The 13,631-nt window shown below is 61.1% G+C and overlaps 1 protein-coding gene across 7 annotated transcripts in view; it reads right to left on the reverse strand.

The window, feature by feature from the left end:
* The window catches only part of EVI5L (ecotropic viral integration site 5 like), a 29,659-nt gene that overhangs the window by 2,694 nt on the left and 13,334 nt on the right, over positions 1–13,631 (reverse strand). For 3 of the 7 annotated variants that reach the window (XM_060145346.1, XM_060145347.1, XM_060145343.1), the window contains exons 4-14: positions 13,263–13,487; positions 13,103–13,177; positions 12,320–12,445; positions 11,292–11,435; positions 11,071–11,160; positions 9,825–9,922; positions 9,681–9,741; positions 6,425–6,478; positions 5,517–5,549; positions 4,312–4,452; positions 1,341–1,586 (exon numbers count right to left, since the gene is read on the reverse strand). In XM_060145346.1, the coding sequence (XP_060001329.1) occupies positions 1,341–1,586; positions 4,312–4,452; positions 5,517–5,549; positions 6,425–6,478; positions 9,681–9,741; positions 9,825–9,922; positions 11,071–11,160; positions 11,292–11,435; positions 12,320–12,445; positions 13,103–13,177; positions 13,263–13,487 (1,293 nt within the window). The remainder of the gene's footprint in view (positions 1–1,340; positions 1,587–4,311; positions 4,453–5,516; positions 5,550–6,424; positions 6,479–9,680; positions 9,742–9,824; positions 9,923–11,070; positions 11,161–11,291; positions 11,436–12,319; positions 12,446–13,102; positions 13,178–13,262; positions 13,488–13,631) is intronic. The other 4 variants (XM_060145348.1, XM_060145349.1, XM_060145344.1 and 1 more) reach the window with 3 other exon arrangements.

Raw genomic sequence — 13,631 nt, forward strand, 5'->3', positions numbered from 1 at the left:
CGCTCTCCTCTCCTCTGCGCTCCGCCTTGGGCGGCCCGGCTGCGAGAGGGTGCACCCTGGACCCCAGGATGCGCCGGGGGAACAAGGACCAGGCCCGAGGCGGGGAGACCCCGCCCTTGTCGCCCCAGCTGGACATCGTGGTCTGTAAAATCGGTGTAATAACAGCACCTGCTCTCTGGCACAACTGGCCTAGGGCAACCCCCTTACAACATGTGACTGCTAGTAACACTAGCTGGGACAGGACGGGTGCTACCCGCCTGGGAATCTGAGATCCACACCCTCTGGGCCCAGACCCGGGACCTGGCCCAGCTGGAGCAGAGAAGACCGTGGATTTCAGCACCGTCTCCCTGGGGATGGACTGAGGGCCGGCTTAGGCCCTATCCTGGCCTCCCAAGGGCTCAGTGATGAGAGATTCGTGCTCCAGGCTCTTGGACCAAAAGCCAACTTGCTGCATGATGTTCTCCCTGACCCTCGTTTGAGTCTGGGAGTTGGGGTGGCGGGGGGTGGCAGACCTACTGGGCCCACATTTCCCTCTGATGTGGAGGGAGGGGGTGGAAAGCCCAGCTCTGGGCAGGCGGGAAGTTGGGGACCGAGAGGCCGATGGCCCCATGCAAGGCTGTGGCAGAGACACCCCACCTGGGAGGGCACCCAAAATAGCGCAGCTTGGAGGTGGGGGGCACGGCTCCTGCAAGTGGGTGAGTGCTGCCCTCTGGTGGCCGGGGCACCTCCCTTCTGGCAGCGCCTTGGGAATTGAGACAACCAGTGTGGAAGGAGCTGGGAAAGGACCAAGAGGCCTGGTGCCCCCTGCAGGGCTGCAGGTGGGAGATGATGGCCCCCTGGGTGGTGTCTCCATGGAGGGGAGCAGCCCTGATGGGCCTGGGCCTTGGCCTTCCCTTCCCCCTCTCCATCCTGGAACCCAGGGCCTGAAGGGGACACATACAGCCCAGGGAGCCCATGAAGGCCACCGCACTGGTGGCCTGGTGCCTGGCACATGAGGGTGGGCGCACCCCTTGTGGAGTCGTGTTGCTTTTTGTATGCTCGTGTGTGTGTGTGTGTGTGTGTGTGCGCGCGCGCGCGCACGCACGTATGTACCTCCAGGGCTTGAGAGGGTCTGAGGGTGAGGGGCCCAACTTCCCATCTGCCCTGACCCTGGTGTGGAGACCAAGGAGAAGGAGGCAGGGGCCGAGGGAGGTGCCCTGAGCTCCTTGGGGGCTGCTGGGGCAGGGGGCTCTGACTCCAGGGCCTGTCCCACTGGTCCCCCTGGCCGCCCCTTCTCCTTGGCTAGGGCCTCTTGTCATCTCCCCTTCCCCATGGTTCCCCCAGCACTTGCCCAGTCGCACCTTCTCCATGTCTAGAACCTTGTCCTGCATCTCCCGCAGGGCCCCCAGGGTCTCGGTCTCCCGCAGCCGTGACTGCTCCAGCTCTGTCTCCAGGTGGGCCACAAAGTCCTCGGTGAGGCGCGGGTTATCCTGGGGGTGGGCAGAGGGCTGCGTTGGGCCCCAGGCTGTGGCCAGAGGGGGGCAGCCTTCCTGCCAGCCAGCTGTGGGCCCAGGCCTGGCCCCACCCCGTCCACCTCCAGGGCCGGGCTGTGGGTGGAGAGGGGGGTGAGGAGAAACTCCGGATCTGCCGGAGGGGCCGGATGCCATGGGGGCCCTGATGCTCTGTGTCTAGGGGTCCTGGAAACAGAGGGGACTTTCCATGGCCTCAGGATGCCATGGAAAGGGACACCAGTGACTGGTTCCCAGGATCACTGGGATGAGGACGGAGGGTGAGTTCTCCGGGGACCCCTTCCTGCTGTGTGGCCCGTGGCCTAACCACAGGGTGAGGGTGGCATGGGGCAGATGGGGAAAGAGTTTGCTGAGACTCCTTTCTTGGTCAGTGCCCAGGGGCTTCTCAAAGGTACCCTAGGAGTCCCAGGGGTGATGGGTGGGCCCAATAAAGAAGACCTGGCCGTGGGACTTCCCTGGCGGTCCTGTGGTTAAGACTCCGCACTTCCACTGCAGGGGGCACAGGTTCGATCCCTGGTCGGGGAAATAGGATCCCGCATGCCGCGTGGCATGGCCAAAACAAAACCAACCTGGCCAGTGGGGGAGGGCAGCCCCTGGGGTCAGAGCGGGGCCTGCATCTTGCTGCCCGGGGAGCCTGGCAGGGCAGCTGCCACCCTCTTCCCCCACCTGTCTAGCTGCCCAGGTCTGCTCGCTGCCCTTGACCACTGGGGGTCTCTGAGGCCCATGCGTACCAGTGGCTCTCCCTTGGCTCAGATGGGCTCTGGGCCCCATGCCAACCTCTTGCCAGGCTGCACCTCCTCCAGGAGCCTCTGGAGACGGTGCTCAGGGGCTGCACTGGCACCTCCCGCACTCCCTCCCTCTGCCTGCAGCGGCCTCCCTGCCTCACCCAGCTCTGATCAGGCCCTAAAGGCCAGAGCTCAGAGGTGGCAGGTGAATGCCTCTCTGACTGGCCTGAGAGGGGGCATCATGCCATGGGTGGGGTTAGCCCAGCCTCAGTTTCCCCACTGGCCTGGCTGCTTCAGAGCCAGGTGGGGCTACAGCACTCGAAGTTGTGGGGCAGGAGGTGGATGCAGGTGAGCAACAAAGGTGAAGTTCCACCCCCCTGGACCTGGGAGTGAAGAATCAGCTTGCACCCCTCAGGCCAGGTCTCCAGGCCTGGGTGAGGGGGCCCTCCTCAGCGAATGACCCTTCTGTCTCCACCTACTGTTTCTTGAGCACCCTGTGGTTTCTCCAAATCAGGGACCCCCCAAACACCCCTGCCCCCAGCTCACTGCCAGGCCCTGCTGGGTTCAGCCCTGGATCGCAGGGAGCCTACAGCATCCTTCCCTGCCCCTCTGGGACCTGCGCTGGGGCACGCATGCTGAGTTTGCAGGCTGCAGCTGCTGGTGGGTTGCCACATGAGGCAGGCAGCCTGCTGGGTACGGCTGGAGGAAAGTTCTGAAAGCCCTCTCTGGGAGAAGCGGACTCTCTGCAGTGCTCCAGCCCATGGGTCCTCCCACTACCCATCCGAAGTTCATGACCCCACAACAGACTTGGGCTGCCCCCTCACCCCCATCTCACCGGCTCAGACTGGTGGGCACAGGCCAGACCCTCTTCCGAGGGCAAAGTGCTGGGCGCTGGAAGGAGTTACCCTCTCCCTTGTCCCAGGTCCTGCCCTGCATGGCTGGCCCCGCCGGGGAAGCCCTGAAACTGAGTCCCCCTAAAGCTGAGTTCCCCTGCCAAGCTTAGGATTAACCTCTTCATCCAAAACTTTACTGCCTTTCTGTGCCACCCCTCCCCCCATCAGGATTGGCAAGTTTCGAAGAAAACGGGGGATTGAAACCGAGCAGGACCCTGTGGGGCCTTCCCAAGTACAAAAACCCTTTGGTGTCCCCATTGCTTGTTTGTAGAAAAAGGCTTTAGTCTCCTAGGCCTTCCCTGAGTTCCAGAACGCAGCAAGCAGTTAATGAGGACAGCAGGTCACAGGACGCCTAGGTCCTCCTGAAGGGACACAGATATAACCATCTGACATGGATCTCTGAGCTGTTCTGCAGGAACTGGGACCCCCAGCCAGGTGGAGGATGGTGACTACATGCTGAACACAAGCATGCACCCCCGCCTGGTTGGAACCAGAAGGCTGATGACGGAGATTCCTGAAACATCACCCTGTTACCTCCCCACCAACCAGCCAGAAGGAGGTCCATGAGCTGGTCATGCATCCTAGGACCCTCTCCCCCAACACCGTCTTTACAAACCCCTGCCTAAAAGCCATTGGGGACTTTATGGGTTCTTTTGAGCATGAGCTGCCTGTTCTCCTTGTTTGCAATAGATGCTTTACTTTCCTTCGCCACAACCCAGTGTTGGTAGATTGGCTTTGCTACATGTCAGGTGAGCGGACCCGGGTTTAGTTCGATAACAGCCCAACAGCCCTTCAGACCCTGGGGAGACACCAGGGCTCCCCCAAGGAATCACAGCCCCATCGGTGGAAGGAGGGGTCCCAGCAGGGACAGCTGGTTCCCAGGGGCTCTTGTGCTGAGGCTGGGGCCCGGGGAGGGTGACTGCCTTGCTCTCAGTGTGGAAGGCCAGACACCCTATTGGGGGGTGGGAAACGGAAAACACGGGATACCCCTGGGTGTGGGGCTGTTCGCTGCTGAGGATGGGGAAGAATCTGCACTCTGCTGTGGGTCCCCTGCCCCCCAGCAAGGAACAGGCGGGCCAGGGACTGAGGCAGGGCTGATTTGGAGCCATTTGCTCAAGAGCCCTGCAGGCAGCTGGGCATGGGGCGTGGCCTGGCCCTGGTGGCCCCGCCCACCCAGCCTGCTACCTGCTGCTCCTGCAATTGCCTGATGGTGCTCTGTGCCTTCTGCAGGTCCTGGGCCGCTGAGCTGCACTGCTGCCGCACCACTGCCAGCTCCCGCTTGATGACGTAATTCTCCTCAGCCTCCTGCGCTCGTGTCACCTGCCCCTGAGCACAGCGAGGACAGGGGGCCGTGACCCTCTGCTCACACCCCAGGCGAAGCCCAGAGAGGGTGGAGGTGGGGCGGAAGGGAGAGGGGTGAGGCCTCCCACACTCAGAGCCTGGGATGGGGCGCCCCACGGGGCCTGGGGATGGGGGGACCGGCAGTAACAGGACACTCTGGGAGGAACCTGGAGGAACACAGCCGCCCGGGGCCCAGGCTCTGGCTCTCAGCCTCTGTCCCAGGTGAGGAGAAAGAAGTCCTTATCCAGGGCACATGGCACAGCAGAGGCTGGGCTCTGCTGGTGACGCTGAGGATGTGGGGGTAGCCAAGGGCCCAGAGGCTGGCTCCTTAGGGCCAGGTCAGGGGGTGGGATACAGCTCTCGCGGGGCCTTCTCCAGTCCTGGAGCCCGGGACTTCCACCTGCCCAAGGCCCCCCCAGCCTCATCCCTTCAGCCCACCCAATTTAGGCCCCCCGTTCCAGGCTCAGAGCCACTAGGTAGTGGGCAGAAGCTTCCAGATAAAGCCATTCAAGATGAGGCAGCAGCAGAAGCAGGTGAGTGAAAGAAGATGGCAGGCCTTGCAGGTGGGAGCAGAGAAGAGCGTGAGGGGCCGGAAGGGGTGTGTGTGTGTGTGTGTGTGTGTGTGTGTGTGTGTGTGTGTGTGTGTGTGTGTGTGTGTGTGTGTGTGTGTGTGTGTGTGTGTGTGTGTGTGTGTGTGTATTGGGGAGGCTCAGCCGTGCACACACCAGGGCCTGTTGCTGATGCAGCCTCAGGGTCCCCGAGCCCTCCTGGGTCCCCACCTGTATCCCCTGGTGGGAGGAAACCTGTGCATGTGCGTGTGGGTACACTCACAGATGCGCCCACACGCACCACGCGTTCACACGCACGCCCCTCCCCCAGAGGGAAGCCTCTATCTCCCGGGGGAAGCGGTCCCCAGTCACCCCCATGCGCAGCTCCAGGCCTGCCCCCCTCACCCCCCGGGGGATGGCAGCGGCCAGGGAAGAGGTGGTGTGGTGGTCATGTGTGGGGACCAGGAAGAAGTGGGAACGGGAGACGAAAAGCTACAGTACCTGGATTAGCCTATCAGCCAGAGCAGCGCTCTCCTACCCGGTGGAGGGGTTCCGAGCGACAGGGGGAAGAGGCAGAGCAGAAGGCGCGGGGACAGGAGAGAGGGAGAGACAGACAAGAACCACTTGTCACTAACGCAGTGGACTGTCTCTAGAAGCAGGGAGAGAGGAGTGAGACCAGAGAACCAGAGAACCAGCAGGAGAGGACCCAGAGGAAGACCAAAGCCAGAGCCAGCTCCATCCTGGAGAGGGGTCTGCATGTGAGTGGGGAGGGCGGTGCCACTCATGGGGGCCGCCAGGCGGGGGCCTCACTCGTGAGTGAGGAGGTGCCGTCCGGGGAGGGGGCAGGGGAGGGAAGCACTGGGCCCGGTGGGTGCATTTTAATTTGGAGGCAAAGCAAGAATCAAGGCTTTGGGGCAAGGGCAACAAATTCCACCTACTCCGTGTGGTCAGTGGAGGGTCAAGCAAGACTGAGTGGGGAGCTGGAAGTAGAGGATCCCCGTCTCTACTCCCATCTTTAAAAACAGGTTGGGGGCCAGGGTCAAGGCTATGGCAGCCCCTCAACGGTGCAAGGCCGCCCCCTTCTCCCCCACCCTGTCTCCTTTCTTTTGTCCGAGCAGCCCGCACCCAGGCAGCCCGGGAGGGCACCGGGCACAAATGGATTTCCGTGTTTGCAGTTAGCAGGGTTATAACTCAATCCCTCCTCAAGCAAAGTTTCGCCACAGTCCCAAATTTATACAGCAGCCCAAATCTCACTGAGGCTTGTGGTGGGGTCTCTGGGATTTACGCCACAGGCTTCGGGGGGGTGGGGCGCGGCGCCCGGGGCAGGAGGCTGGCTGGCCCTCTGGCTGCTGGGTCCTGCTCGGGACTGGGAGGGTTCGGTGCCACAGGCTGGTGGCCACACCCCTCACCTTCTCCAGGGTCTCAATCCGCTGCTTGAGGAGCCGGTTCTCTGTCCGAAGCCTCTATGCGGGGAGAGGGGAGAGCACGTCAGAGCCCGCCGCCTGCTTCTGTACACACAGACGGCTGTCCCTGCAGGGCTAGGCCACCTCCCGGCAGGACAGCGCCAGTGTCTCTCGCTCTGGGTCAGTGATTCCAGAAACCAGTCAAGGCCAATTCCCGTTTGGAATGGTCCACCAGGTGTTATTTTTAAAAACAAACTCTGGTTCAGTAAAAATAATGTGATCACTTTGATGGCTATGCACTGTGTGTGCAGGGGGTGGGGGGCGTTGGGGGGGGGTGGTCCCTCCTCCGGAGTCTGTTTCTACCCAACGCTTGAGCCTGTCAAGGGCCAATGTGACGCCTCCCACAGGGCAAAGGCCTCTGTGTTTTGGGGGAAGCTGCTCGCAGACAGGCCCCACCCCCTCACTGCTTCACTTGGAGCGCCAGGGTTGAATTCTCAGAGGACAAACTCAGAGTCTGGGTCCAGGGGAAGAGGTCTTGCTGAACACATGCTTCTTTCAGTTTGACAACTACATTTCCGCAACCCACTGAGAGCCAGCTGTACCCAAGAGTGGTCAGTTTCCCCCGGCTGGGGTTCTGGAGATGGTCTCCTTGCTTCCGCCTTCCATCCTGTGCTGGTAGTCTTGGTTACATATTTGTGGTTTTAGGTTCCCTCACAGCCTTTTGGGAAGCAGGGGAGGTTCACATCTGCCTTGCACCTAGTTTCTAACTACGTACCCCTTAAGCAGTGGGTACAGAAATAGTTTTGATCGGCGGATTATTGAGGGTCCTGCTTCCCTGTGGACCACACAGAACACTGCCTGATTTCTCCCGGGGAGAAACAGGCGATGGAAACACCCAGAGCACTCCCAGGAAGCAACTCTGGTCAGAGAGGATTGCAGACTTGACTGATGGGTAGGCACTGACTCATGTCATGGGAGGGGAAACTGAGTCAGAGGCAGGCAGTGTCTTGCCCAAGCCTCCCGGCTCGCTGGGGTCAGAGCTGTTGCCGGCACAGGTCTCTGTTGCTCATAGGGATCCAGAACCAGAGTCCTGACCCCTGACCCCTGGAATGTCTGCCCCCTTTCTGGCCTCAATGCATTGATGCCACAAGCTCAGCCATCCCTGGAAGAGCTGGATGTGCCAACAACTCGCCTCTCTCCTCTTCCTCCCAAGGGAAAACCAGACAGGGAGTGAACAAGGACTACGGGGGCCTATGTACTAATCACACTATTAAATTTTTTTTTTCTTTTTTTTGCCATGCGGCATGCAGGATCTTAGTTCCCCAACCAGGGATTGAACCTGTGGCCCCTGCAGTGGGGGCGCAGAGTCTTAACCACTGGACTGCCGGGGAAGTCCCTTTTTTTCTGTATTTTTGATGTTTTGACATCCTGTGGCCTTGCTAATCCTGGAGGCACTGCCCCTCCCAGGGCTAGCTAATTCCTAGGGAGAGTAGACAACCTGCCTGCTCCTTGCCTTCCACAGGCAAACCAGCCAATCCAGAGCCCATGCCCCCACCCACCTCCCTTATCTAACTCTCGCACACCAAGCTAGTATTTCCCCTGCTCTCAATTGTTCCAGGACAGCTAGGGACCACCCCTATAGCCCAGAGCCTGGAAATTATTCAAACTAGCCAATCCTGAACTCGCTTGAACTTGCCTACCCTGCCTCGCCCATCCCTTCCTGTGGAAACCACAATAAGGGCTCTGGCCCATGCTTTTCTCCTTCTGCCTCCTGACCCACCCTGGTGCTTCCTCATGTGGCCCTGCGTGCAGAAGTGTGCCCCCTCCTGTGAGTAATAAACTCTTCTTTTGAAGGCAGTTGTCTCTGTGTCTGTCACCTCACCATACCTGATTAAAACAAATCCCAGGTACATTTTTAAACAGGCGAGAAGTGAAAGGGCACAGGGCAGGGTCAGGGGAGAAGGCATCTGCCCTGCCCTTGGGGCACGCAGTCTCCTCTAGTGATAATATTCCAGGCTGGGAATGTGGTTTAAGGATCCGCTGTGTCCCTCCCTACTGCTGAGCCATCATGGTCACCACATGGCAGCAGGCCCTTGTCCGTGCATGAGCAAAACACACATACACGTTTGGACTGGTGCATCAGTAAAGCTGCCATTCCTGAGAAAGGGAGATGCTTAAAAATTCAGGACACAAGACTATTTCTCAAAAACTTACAAACGGGGCCAGGACAATGATGCCCTCTTTCGCCACTCAGGTATGGGTGGCAGGTGACCTGGATTCTAACCTAGGTTTTGTCTCTGCCTTTCTAGAGGAGGTAGGGATGACGATGATGGTGGTGGTTAATAATAATAATTATTTGAACAGGAGAGCGTCATCCCTATTTTGCAGAAGGGAACACTTAGGCTCAGAGAGGTGAATTCACCTTCCTCGCAGGTCACACAGCTGCTCTGTAGGAGAGCTGGGATTTGAACTCTGGTCTGTGGAACTCCAGTCCCAGCCACTGTGGGACTCTGCCCCTGAAGAGGACAGAGCCAGGTTGTGCTGGTGTTTGTGTTTGTGTCTGTCCCCCACCTCCACTGGACTGGGGGCCCTCAGTCCTGCTGTGACTCTGACACACAGTGCTCACTAAACGCCTCTTGAGGGAATAACCAAAATCACGTCTGGAGGGATGACAGCAGAGGGAAGGAGATGGAGGGACGTCTGGGTTCAGAGGCTCTGCACACCCAGAAAACCCTCTACGATATTGTGATTTACAAGGAATATATACTTGGTCTTTGTCCCTGGTCCTGGCACAGGCTCCTAAACCCTGGGAATTTCCTAAGTGAGGAGAGGAATAAAGGTGTCTTTGTTATGTTAATGAGACGACTTTTGGAAAGCCCCACCCCCACCCGCCCTAAGGATGGTGCTGCTTGCCAGGGGACCCAGTCCTGTGATGAGAGGGTTGGACCTTTCAGTCCCAGCCTGAGACCACCGGGAGGGGAAAGGGCTGGAGGTTGAATCTCAGTGGCCCTGTTCACCACCGTGTCCCCAGTGCTGGGGGGGGGGGCGGCGGGCCTTGCTCCCATGCCGGCCTGGTGGTGAGTGAAAGGACAGGCAGGCCGAGGGACCACCTCTCAGAGCCTAAGGACCCCCTGCTGTGTGGCCCGCGCTGGGTGGGCTGCCCTCTAGCGGCCATCGAGGGGGCTCCCAAGGGCATATCCACCACCACCACCACCATCCCCCCCTTTCCCGCCAACACTGCCCAGGCCAACCGGGGACTCACTTTGATCTCGATCTGCTCCTCCATCTCCTTGCTCTTCATGGCTGCGTACTCCTTCTCCAGCCTGCAGAGGAGAGGGCCGACGTGCTCACTGTCCCACCCTCGGGGACCCCGCTTCTGCCAGCACCCTGGCCTCCCGGTACTGACCTCTTCATCTTCTTGGGGTTGTACTTGACCTGGTAAGCCTTGAGGATCAGCTTGTCCGGGCAGCTGTCGAACTGATGGGGGATTACCCTCTGGAAGTACTGTGGGGACACGGGCGGTCACGGACACACGGGCCCTGACCACCTGGGGCCACCTGAGCCCCTGTGGCACCCTGCTCCCCTGGAGGAGGGCCTGGGTACACCAGGAGGGACGGCCAGAGCCGGTCAGCCTGGGCCCTCGCCATCACCTGGCCTGTTGTGTGGGTTGAGTGAGTGAGTGTGAGAAGCAGGAATCATGAGAAGGAGCTGCCTGCAGCCAGGACCTCTGTGTGCAGGGAAAGCGGCTTCGGGAGCTCCTGAGGGCGAAGGCCAGGTGTGGGTATGGGTGGGGTCCGAGCACAGAGAACCTTCACGGAGGAAGGGGGAGACATGCCGCTGCCCCAGGGGCAGTGAGAGGAGACGGAAGAGGCTGAAGGATCGGGGTGGTGTGGAGGAAGCCAGAGGGAGGGCCCCTCAGTGGTCTGCCTGCTCGCCTGGGGCCCCGGGAACCTCCGCAAAGAGTTAAGTGCAAGCTGCCGGGTGGACACAGCTTGCTGAAGTTCGGGGCCAGGCTGGCTCCCGCGCCCTAGCCCAGCTGGCCCCTCTGGCAGCTGCGGACAATGGATGCCCGTGTTCGTGGACACAACTGTGGCCTTTGTGCATTCTTCCCTGAAGCACCAGCTGGAGGACGCTGGGAGGGGGCGGGGGCCTGCATGATGCGGACATGGCGGTGAGATGCAGGCCGGCCTCTTCTCAGCAGGCAGGGCAGCTGGGGTAGGCTGTGGTGAGGCAGGGCGAGAGTCTGCCCCAGACCCCTCACTCCCTCCTGTGCCCTCGCCCGGCCTGGTTGCTGGGGCCAAAACCACACCCAAGGCCTCCTGGTTTGGCCAGTATTACTATTTGCCATGTTAGGCTCCGGGGACACAGAGCTGGGGGCAGGTGAAGCGGGGGGACTCCCAGGGCTCGGCCTGGGCCTTCCTCTCTCCCTGCTGCCAGGCTGCTGGCCCTGGGATGTGTCTGGCAGAGCCTGGGGCTCCTCAGGCAACCCCCCCACCCCGGTCCTCCATGGAGACCTGGGGGCGCGCAGAGGTGATGGGAAAGGATCAGGGTGCTCAGGAAGTCCAGGGCCTCCCCATCTCTCAGAAGGGCTCCACCTGCCCAGGTGCCCCTGCTGGGGGGCAAGCCTGCCCGCCCTGGCCCTCCTGGCCCACCTGGGACATCCCCTCCATGTCCAGCTGCATCAGCTCCATCTGGTTCACCTGCAGCAGGGCAAGGCCCACCCGGAACACGATCTCCAGGCCCTGCGAAGGAGGCGGGGGTAGTGCATCTCTGGTCATGCTCTCCTGGGAGCCCTCCGACCCCTCCCTGAGCCCTGCAGTCGTTTCCACTCCATCCAGAATGGCCAGGAGAGGAAGGGGCATGTGGTCCTCACCTCGTACATGAAGATGTCAAAGACACGCGTGGCGACGGGCAGTGGGAAGGTGGTCAGGAAGAGCGTGAGGAACCAGGAGGAGGCATACATGGACGTGTGGAAGCTCTGGGAGCGGAAGTGGGTGTTCAGGTCCGGGAGCTGCTCCTGGGGTGGGGGGAGGAGGCCAGGCGCCATGAGGAGGGTGTTGGGCACAGCTGTCGGCACCACAGGCTCCCTCCACCTGGAAGTGCTAGGCCTCAGTGCCTGCACCTCCAGGGAGCCTTCCTTGACCTGCCCTGGGCAGCATCCCGCACTGTCTCTGGGTGGGGCGGCAGTACCCCAGAGCTCTGAGTAGCACTAGATGGGGGCATGGACAGGGATGGCAGGAGGCCCAGCTGCCCGTGGGACGCTCACCACCGCCTCCCACAATGCTCTGTGCTTTGCGCCCAGCAACGCTCAAGGGATGCCTGTCTGACTGGTCTGCTGGAAAGCGACAGAAACTGGGGGAACTGAGGCTGGAGAAGGCGGTAGGACCCCCTGGAGGTCCTTCACTGGGAGAACACACCCTCGGGCTGTCCCCCGGCCTGCCCTGGGCTTCCTGACTCAGGAGCTCTCGCCAGGAGCGGGCCCTGTGGGGCTGCTATTTATAAACAGAGGCGGCTGTGGTTCTCCAGTAATCAGCAAAGGCAGGCAGACGACACCTCCCCTCCTTCTGCCACACCAGGGAGCAGACAGGAGGGCGCCGTGTGTGTGTCTGAGCCAGGCTGACCCCTCCACCCTGGCCGTAATGGCTCTGGGAGCCCCGAGCTCTGAGGAGCCCCCTCTGGAAAGGGCTGGCCCCTACCTGGTCCCTCAAAGCATCCTTCAGGGCAGTGCTTTACGGCCCCTTGGGTAGTAGAGCCCCTCTCTGAGCTGGAACGTCTGGATGTGATTTCTCAGGCGTGGAATTTTCAGTCAAAGAGACTCGCCAGGACGGCCGACGTTAGCACCCGTAGGTGTGGGCTGGTGGAGAGGAGGGGGCAGGCGGGACCGCCCCTGGGCCCACTCACCTGTAGCATGTACTCGAACTGGTAGATGCAGAGCCCCAGCTCTGCCATGCTGGGCTTGAAGAGCTCCCGCAGGCGGTACTCCTGCATCAGCCGCACGAACACACAGAAGGCCTCCTCCTCGGGCATCTGGGGGTGGGCGGGCAGGAGGCTGTGAGTGGGGGTGGGGGGGCGGGGGCGCCCACTGCTCTTCTTATGGCTTCGCTTGTCTCTGCTCCATTTACTTTTATTGAACGTGGACAGTGCCGGGCTGCCCGGACCCACACAGCAAACCTCTCTGGTAAATATCATCACCCTGTTTCAATGACAGGAAGCCTCCTGAGGCTGAAGTCACCTGCCCAAGGCCTCCTGGCAGGAAACAGTGGAGCTGGGACTTGAACCCCAGGTCTGGCCACCTCCAGAGCCCATGGTAGAGGCATCCTCTGGTCCATTCCCAGCCATCTCCATTCTCCCCCTCCTAAGCCTGCTGGATTCTCTGGAGGAAACCCCGAGCCCCATAAACATCACACTGGCTGACCTAAGCCTGAATGTCCCACCCAACCCTGGGGGGTGACTGAGTAGGACGGCGTACCCCTCCCTCCAATCTTAGGACGGGACAGGGGACAGAACAGGTGGCCAGCCTTCTGTGCTCACCCCCTGGGGGCCTGGCTGGGAGACTGTCAGAGGCCACAGGTGGACACAGAGGGAGGTTCTGACCTAGAAGGACACCGGATGGAGGGAACACTCTCCTTTTGTCTACCTCCTGGGGGCAGACAGAGCCGGATGGGCCGGGCCCAGGCCACCTACCTGCATGAGGAGCAGGCCCACGATGAAGGCGCTGCCCTGGCAGTAGCCCACCTCCCGGTCCACCAGGGAGTAGGCCTGCGAGGGAACACATGCGAGTCAGGGCAGGGTCCTGCCAGGCCTGATGACCGCAGCGGTTCTCCGTGGGGCCAGGGGGCCTCACCTTCATGACGTTGAAGAGCACTTCCTGGCCCAGGCTGTCCTGGCCTTTGAAGAACTCGTGCTCTGGATAGGTGCGGGCAATGTCCCTGCGGATCAGCTTCTCGCAAGGTGAGGACATCTTGAGCAGCTCCGAGTACTGGTTCTTGACTGGCATGTCCGTGGCGCTGCACAGGAGCTGCCACACGATGGCCCGGAAATGGTGTGGGATGCCCTTGCGGATCAGCTCCTGGCGACAGGGTCAGAGCGGGGGTGGGGGGGTCGGGGGGTCGGATCGGGAGGCTGGGCTGGACCCCATCCCAGAGCAGCCTCCCCATGGCCGCCCAGCCCGGCCTCTGAGATCGGGTCCACCCACGCCTCACCCGGGGCCCAG

The sequence above is a fragment of the Lagenorhynchus albirostris genome, chromosome 3 (genome assembly GCF_949774975.1).
Source record: "Lagenorhynchus albirostris chromosome 3, mLagAlb1.1, whole genome shotgun sequence".
NCBI lineage: Eukaryota > Metazoa > Chordata > Mammalia > Artiodactyla > Delphinidae > Lagenorhynchus > Lagenorhynchus albirostris.